At 56.7% G+C, this 8,248-nt stretch overlaps 1 protein-coding gene across 4 annotated transcripts in view; it reads left to right on the plus strand.

The window, feature by feature from the left end:
* The window catches only part of LRRK1 (leucine rich repeat kinase 1), a 131,954-nt gene extending 125,630 nt beyond the window's left edge, over positions 1-6,324 (plus strand). For all 4 annotated transcript variants that reach the window (XM_027067925.2, XM_053223631.1, XM_027067926.2 and 1 more), the window contains 3 exons: positions 1,800-2,647; positions 3,028-3,129; positions 4,931-6,324. In XM_027067925.2, the coding sequence (XP_026923726.2) occupies positions 1,800-2,647; positions 3,028-3,129; positions 4,931-5,108 (1,128 nt within the window). In that variant the 3' untranslated portion in view covers positions 5,109-6,324. The remainder of the gene's footprint in view (positions 1-1,799; positions 2,648-3,027; positions 3,130-4,930) is intronic.
* Positions 6,325-8,248: the final 1,924 nt, after the last annotated feature.

Below are 8,248 nucleotides of genomic sequence, written 5' to 3' on the forward strand. Positions count from 1 at the left end.
TGTGGTCGTCCTCTCTGCTCATGGTAGACGCTCAAGGAATCATTATCGGTGTCTTTATTGGTGGTGTTTGTTTAAAACATGCTGGCTGTCACCATCCAATTTCAGTTATCCCATCTGCAAATCGAGGATAAGAAGCAGTCTGAGAGGGTTCCCTGGGCATAACGTGCCCCAAGCTCTGGGCACAAGCACTTGGGTAAATGTGAACATTATTATTACTTCCTGGCAGTGGTGAAATATATACGTTCTTCATCCTACTACAGTTTATTTCTTTAAAAAAAAAAAAAAAAAAAGCCTGAAATCCACCCTCGAGTCATTTACGACTGTGGCCCCACGGGTGAGGCTGGGCACTGCGGGACCCGGTCCGCCCCAGAGCACAGGAGAACATGACACAAAGCGCTATTTAAGGCCACTGCTGGCCAGAGCCCCCGAGCCAGGGCACCACCGCCCGCGCCACCAGAGGGAATAAAGCCGGCTCTGTGCGGAGCCTCCCTGTCAGGGGCCTGCCCCTCCGAGGCCAGGCCGCCCTGTGGCCGCGACGGCGGCCCCTGCATTCTTGCACGCGCACGTTCACACCCAGCCGGGCCGTGGGGCTCGCCGCCCCAACTGGGGCCCAGGGCCAGGATCGGATAGAGACATTGCTCTTATTTGCTTTGGCTGTTTTCTTCCCTAAAATTCTGAAGATGGATTTTGATAAATGTTCCTAGGGCTTGTTGACCTCACTGTTGAGCCCGAGCTGGTTCCCTTGTTACCTTGGACAGCCCTGCCTCCCGGGTTCCCAGGGTGCTCAGGTTCCAGAAAGGGGGCTTTCTGCCACTCACCCTTGCTGATACAGGCCTGGATCCCCACTCTGTTGTGGCTTCGGCTCTGTGCCCCGAACCTCTCCTGTGCCACTCCAGCCCAAGTTGGGCATCCAGGCGTCAAAGCCGCCCTCTGTCCCCGGCTCCACAGGGATGCTCCTGGGATGCCTGGGGTGGGTCCCAGCATTTAGCGCTGTCCTTGCAACTTTGCCCAGTGATCTCTAGAAGATCACATGCTTCACTGCAGGGGCGGAGAGCAACCCACGGACCCTAGCACTGCCAGCTAGGCATTTCAGAGTAGGTGTGCTAATTGGGGAGTGTAGACACAGTGTCCAAGAAGCGCCTCCACAAGAGGGTTGAGTTGGAAGCAATTTCTTCAAGAATAAATAAGGTCGGCAGGCTCGTATTGTCTATGGGCGCAGAAGACCGGGTGGAGCCAGAGAAACAGATGAGACGTGGCCCTTCCTGTGGCAGGCCAGCACCCAGGGCAAGAGGGTGGGGGGTGGGCGCGCAGAGCCTGCCCAGTGGGGCTGGCAGGCAGGAGACGGCAAGCAGCCCCACACTCTGCCCACAGCTACTGTCCCGTCGTTAACCAGCAGAGTTCACCGGCGTGGGGGGCAGCCACATCCTGCCTCTGAAGGAGGCTCCTGTGGCCTGAAGGAGAAGGCAGACCCCTCCTGCTCACACTGCAAGAACCCAGCCTGAGCCAAGGCGGGCCACGTGGTTCAGGCCGCATGCGCTTGTCCCCTGGGCGCCATGGGCCTCGTTCTCCCCAGACACGTTCCTCTCCTGCTCACTGCCAGACGGGCAGGCTGGCTCAGCTGGGCCTGGGTTACCTCCCTTGGGAGCACGTCCAGAAGGTCCCACTGGCAGCCCCTGCCTCTTTAGGAGCTTTGCTCCTCTGGGGTGCACGGGGTGTGTGCCGAGATGAGTCATGCGCCCGTGCTGTTTCCTCCCCTGGAATGCGTGCAGCCAATGAGCGGTGCTGTCTTTTCCTTGCAGAATTCCTACCTGGTGTTGGCAGGCCTGGCCGACGGGCTTGTGGCAGTGTTTCCCGTGGTGCGGGGTGCCCCGGACGACAGCTGCTCCTACCTGTGCTCACACACAGCCAACAGGTCCAAGTTTAGCATCCCAGATGAAGACACACGGCAGAACCCCTACCCCGTGAAGGCCATGGAGGTGGTCAACAGCGGCTCTGAGGTCTGGTACAGCAATGGGCCCGGCCTGCTGGTCATCGACTGTGTGGCCCTGGAGATCAGCAGGAGGCTGGAGCCCTACTCGGCCCCTTCGGTGGTCACCTCGGTCGTGGGCAGCTCCGAGTGCAGGGGGGAGGAGGTCGTCTGGTGCCTGGACGACAGGGCCAACTCCTTGGTGATGTACCACGCAGCTACCTACCAGCTGTGCGCCCGGTACTTCTGCGGGGACCCCAGCCCGCTCAGAGACATGTTTCCTGTGTGCCCGTTGGGTCCAGAGCCCTGCGGCGGCCACACAGCCAGCCCCAAAGAGCCCAAGGGGGACTCCATCGCGGACGTGAGCATCATGTACAGCGAAGAGCTGGGCACGCAGATCCTGACCCACCAGGACTCGCTGACTGACTACTGCTCCACGTCCTCCTCCTCATCCTCCCCCCACCGGGCCCCCAGGTCGTCCTCAAGCCTGCCCTGCTCCCCAGCAAGCTCTGCCAGCGTGCCTTTCGCCACCAACTACGAGGACTCCGACAGGCTGCACGAGCCCACCGCAGGCTCCGACAGGTCTGAGCACGACCTGACCCCCGTGGATGGGGAGGCTTTCAGCCAGCACCTGCAGGCCGTGAGGATCCTAGCCGTGAAAGACGTCATCTGGGTCCCCAGGTATGTTTCCCGGGAGTGGAGCACATTCCTGTGCTGCCTGAGGGAGCTTTCAGATGCTGTGGCATCAGGGGCCATCAGGGGCCACCCCCTCTGTGCTGGGGCCTGGAGGGATCTCTTTAGCAAACCTGAGAAGGGCTGCGCTGACGCTCACCTGCCCGCAGGGAAGCTGCCGGCAGCACAAGGCAGAGCTGTGGTCAGCTGCGATTGGGTTTCCCGCTGGGAAAGGCCTTCTGGGGCCGGCTTCGGTGCCCTCCCGGTAACTCGATCCATTCACTGAGACTGCGCGTTTGTGGCCGTGCTTCTCTGCACGCCGGCTCCGTTTCCCCTGGAGAGCACAGGCCTGGACAAAACGCTTCCCCTTCTCGGTTTTGGTTTCGCAGGCGCGGCGGCGATGTTATCGTCATCGGCCTGGAGAAGGACGCCGGAGGCCAGCGGGGCCGTGTCATCGCCGTCTTAAAAGCCCGCGAGCTGACTCCGCGTGGGTAAGACTGAGGGCACCTCCTTTAGGACCCGAGGTGTGATGTGGGGAATCTAGGCCCCTCCACCACATCCCCGCACAATGGCCTCTCACCCTTCTGGCCTCCGCAAATAAATGCCACATCTACCGGTGTGGCCATAAGGCAGACAAGGAACAAAATGGGGTCCTCCAGGCATCACCTAGGGGCTCAGCAAATACCAGCTGAACCAGGCATCAGCCACTGGTCATGGCTGTCTGTTTCTGGCATACCCCGTGCACCTGTGGACCAGGTCTCCTGACTGGGGTGTGTCTCCAGGGCCGGAGTTCAGCTGAAATGGAAACAGGGAGCCAGGTGATTCGCTGTCCTCCCCGCCAAGTGGGAGGGCCCTTCCTGGGTGCTCCACCTGCCCATATAGCACCTACTGGAGCCACAGACCTAGCACCCACCACCCTCCACCATGCCCAAGCCCAGGTTCATCCATGGCTCCATACCTGTTGGGGGGCGTCCGACGAGGAGGCAGGTCATACCCCACTGTGAGGGTCATTCTGGGGCAGGACAGCATGGCTGTGGGCATGGGAGGCTGGCACCAGCGGCTATCCTCAGAGTCCCCTGGCAGCCAGCAGTGTCCACACCTCACTTTGTCTACTGAGCCCCATGCTATAAATCTCGCTTATGGACAAACACCATTTGACCCATTTTCCCCAGAATGGGACGACAATGGGAGGGGAAACATCTATGGCAGGTCCCCTCCCTTGCCTGAACGCAATGAGCGTTCTCAGAGAGTCATCAGATCCATTGACCCCTGCTGTGCCAGTGATTCCAGAAACAAGATCTGGGTGTTTTCGCTGAGTCCCGGCTGAGTTTGTGGGCCAAAGTAGTTACCAGATCGCAAGCGGGGCTTCTGGGGGAGCAGGCGGGTCTGTAGAGCCCAGGCCTGCTAACCTCAGACAGCCAATGATTTGTGTTCCTGAATTTTTCCCTGGTGTCGTTTTTCCTATTCAGCCCCCAAAGACAGGTTTACTAGGAGGCAGGCGTGTTCACTGTAGGGAGAAAGCAGCCCAGGCAGCCAGCTGACAGGGGGGCCATAGCCTGAACCCTGCCCCCCAGCTTTCTGCAATGCATCTGAGACATTGATCCTGTCGGCAAATAGCTAGTGAGTGCCTGCAGTGTGCAAGGCCCCGAGGAGGCCAGAGGCCCTGTGCATGCCAGTTTGCGTGCTGGCCACAGGGCAAGGCAGTGAGGACTCAGACGTGTGCTGCACAGCCCGGCAGAGGCCCAGAAGGAAAACCGGTGCGCGCACAGATCAGCAAAACAATCCACAGCCTCAAAATCTAGTGTATGTAGTTAGGACATGTTGGCACAGGTCTTCTGCCCGATATACCGCCCCGTTTCCCTAAGCTGGGCACTTTGCACAGGAGAAGAGCCATGCCAGAGCAGACGGCAAGGGAAGGGAGTCAGTGCTTCAAATCCATCATGGGCCATTCACAAGCAGGAGTCAAAGTTGGTGTTTTCCAACACTTGGGAGTCTGGGTCCAGTTATAGAGGCTACCTGCTCTTGTTGCATCTGTGGCCTTCCTGAGTCCCTTACAGACAGTCCCCATCAATGTGCACTGCCATGCTAGGCTCTTCTTCAGATGGTAGGAAGTCTCTGCCTGTAGGCTGGACCACCCAGGGAAGCAGGGCATCAGAGAACATCGCAGCTGCTAGGCCGGGATGGACAGATGCACCCGCTTAGCCAGGCTCCCAAGAAGGTGCAGGCTGGGGGTCCTGGTCCCGACTAGGTGGGGACCCCTGCAGGTTTTCTCAGACCCCCCTCTCTCTGTAGGGCGCTTGTGGATGCAGCCGTGGTGGCAAAGGACATGGTTGTGTGTGGCTTTGAGAACGAAAACATGGAATGGTGCCTGGCTGTCTGGAGGGCCTGGGGCACCAGGGAGTTTGATGTTTTCTACCACTCCTACGAAGAGCTGGGCCGGCTGGAGGCTTGCATGCGGAAGAGAAGGTAATTCCTATGGAATGACAGTTGTGCAGAGTGGCCACCCCGGGCCCACACCCTGACCCCTCTGCCTGCAGCCCGCAGCCTCCCGAGGACCCAGAAGACGGACTGGGTTCTCCCGTGAACCACTTGCTGCTAGAAATGCTGAGAAGTTACCACCCTGACGGTGGTTTTGGGGTTCTCCGGTTCTCCAGGGCGGAGTTAGCTGCCTACCTCCATTCTCCCACTGCGGAGAGAAGATGGGTGGGAGAAACTCTCCCTGCCTCCTGCATCCACTTCCAAAGAGCAGGGGAGGGGGATCCTGCTCTGTGCTGGGTCACACAAAGTAGGGGTGTGGGCTGGGCCTTTACAGAGCAGGCCTGCCCGTTTTCCTCCCCACGGCTGGGAAAGAATTACACTAGAGGCTCTCAGTTAGGGGAGCAGTTCAGGGCAGGGTGGGAGGAGGGCGATGACCCTTGCCCCTTCCCCCCAGTGGCCTCCAGGCTCTCAGGACATTTCACAAGCCTCTGGGTCCCCGGGGCCTGGGGCCCCGCTTGGGCAAGCGGAGATCAGGTATCTCCCGCTCAGGAAAGTCTCTGTGTGAGAAACCCTTGGGGGAATGAATGAGTTCCTTCAAGTGACACAGCCAGAAAGCCCAGAGCTAGTCCAGCGCCCAGAGCACCGCCTCAGCCTTTACATTCTTCTTCTGCCGACAAAAGGCAGGGGAAACTCAATCAGCAGGACTTGAGAAAGGGCCGTGTGTTTATAGCTTTGTAAAATACACTTGGACGCAGCTGGAACGCAAACCCTGTTTGTTTGCACATAATAATCTTGCTTATCACTTTAACAAATTAAGTAATAGCTCAGTGGTTGGGCCTCAGTTGTGAAGTCACATTGTATGGGGCTTCTACCAAATGATGTATTTGCTAAACATTTACTACACACGTGTACAGCAGAGTAGAAAAAGTGAAATTGTTAATGGGGGGGTGTATGGGTGTGACGGCAAGAATTTTTACAAATGATGCACGCACACGCACGCACACGCACACGTACCACGTGGTTACCCAGAGTAACCATTTGAGGCTGCTTCACCCGGGATGGCAGGATGACCGTGAAGTCATACTCCAGTTCAAGTTGTTAATCTTTTTCTAAAATTAAGTTATGAAAACCAAGCTTAAGATTTGCTGGGGTATGCAGGCAAATGTGGTTCCTTTTATCTGAAAATAAACAGACCCTCTTGAGAACGATGTCACAGCCTCTGTCTTAGAGTGCGTGTCATAGCAGTACGGGTCTGTCCCACCCAGGCCTGCTCCCTGCAGGGGTGGAAAGGAAAACCACCCCTTGCCCATGGCTGCCCCCGTGCAAGGAGTCCCACAGCAGATTCCGTGGGCAGAAACAGCCACGCTTAGTCTCCCCACTTCATTTTGCTGGCCTGGGCACTGAGTCCTACAGGGGCTGTTCGGCTACGCCTCCTGCCCACATCATCAGCATTGTCCCGCCCTGTCCCTGAACTGGGCCTTGGTGGTCACTGCTCTCCTCTCCTTTCCTTCTCATTCCAGCACGCCACAGCTGCCCAGTTGCCCCCCAAGTGCAAACAGGGTCCCGTCCTTCCCCTGCCCGAATCCTGTGCTCTATAACCTGCAGCCAGACTGCTAGAGGCCGACACTCAGGGCCCCCACGATTTAGTCCTAACCCGCCTTTCTAATCTGGCCTCCTCCCAGCCCGAGGCCCAGGCTGCTGTGAGGAGAGGCCAGGTGATCAGCCAACGGCCTCACAGAACCAGCTCAGGGCTCCTCTTCACAAAAGTTAGACACTGTGCAGGAAATGCGTAATGAAGTTCACTACATAAAAAGTAGAAACCTTAAATGGGAAAAACTACCACAAAGTCAAAAGACAGTCAACTGGGAAAATATATTGGTGGCAAATGAGAGACAAATAGCTATTTTGTCTTATAAACAAAGAGTTCATACCTATCGATAAGAAAGAGAAAACACAAAAAGGAAAAAAGGTAGAAGATATAAATAGCACCCGACGTCACCCAACAGGAAATAGGAGGACAGCAACAAAATGTCATTTACTACCCTCATGCTGGCATCCCGGTGGAGACCTGAGGGCACCAGGTCAGAAGATCCACGCATGCAAAGGCCCTGTGGCCAGAATGAGCTGCTGTGCTGGAAGAAAGATGAAGAGCTGGTGGAGCATTTGGAAGAAGGGGGAGCTAAGGATGGGCCCACTAGGCCTGACTTTCTAGGCCATGGATCTCCATCAACACCACTGGCGGTTTTAAGCAGGGATGTTAGACGACCTAACTATCTTTAAAAATCACATTGTTGAGTGGAAAATGGCCTAAAGGGGGCATATTTACAGGGGGGCCACCCCTAAGGGGGCATTTTGGCCATATCCATCAAAATTTCAAGTGTGCATACCCTTTGAAACTGGGTCCCGTCCTTCCCCTGCCCCAGCAGCCCTCCTTAAGCATCTGATCCTGAAATTTCCATGCAAGTGCCCAAAGATACAGAACAAGGGTGTCATTGCAGCATCGCCTATAATGGCCCCAAATGGGAGACTGCCTGAACCTCCCACAATGCCATACTCTGCAGCCGGTTAGAGAAGGAGGCGGTGCTAACCATGCTGGTCCAACATGTTCTCCAGGGTATAATAAATGCATTGTGTTTCTAAAAAGCAACTTACAGTGCAGTGTGTATAGAGTTACTATTTGAGCAGAAAATGTCTAGCTACACGGGCACGCATGGGGAAACTATCCCACAGGATGCCCAAGAGTCTGGTAGACCTTGGTTACCTCTGGGGAGGAGAATTGAGGGGGCACACAGTGGTAGGTCCTTAGCTTTCCCTTTATTCTTTCCTCACGGCACTGTTGGAATTGTATAGAAGTCTCTTCATGATGGTAAGCCGGGCTGAGAGGGACTTCTCTCCTGGACCCCAGGAAGGACACACCTCAGTCTTGCTGTCCGCAGGTAAAGGGAAGTCCCCCTCTGCCCGCTCTCCTCCATGAGGGCACTTGACCCCCATGGAGGGTATCAGGTCCCAGGGGGCAGGGCCAATAACCTCACATCCATCTGACCTCATGGCATGACTCAAGCAGAGCCCACCCGGCCACCTTTGGGACGTAGGCAGAGAGTCCCAGGCAGAGGTGGATGTCCACAGTGGGAG

The sequence above is a fragment of the Acinonyx jubatus genome, chromosome B3 (assembly GCF_027475565.1).
Source record: "Acinonyx jubatus isolate Ajub_Pintada_27869175 chromosome B3, VMU_Ajub_asm_v1.0, whole genome shotgun sequence".
Classification (NCBI taxonomy): Eukaryota; Metazoa; Chordata; class Mammalia; order Carnivora; family Felidae; genus Acinonyx; species Acinonyx jubatus.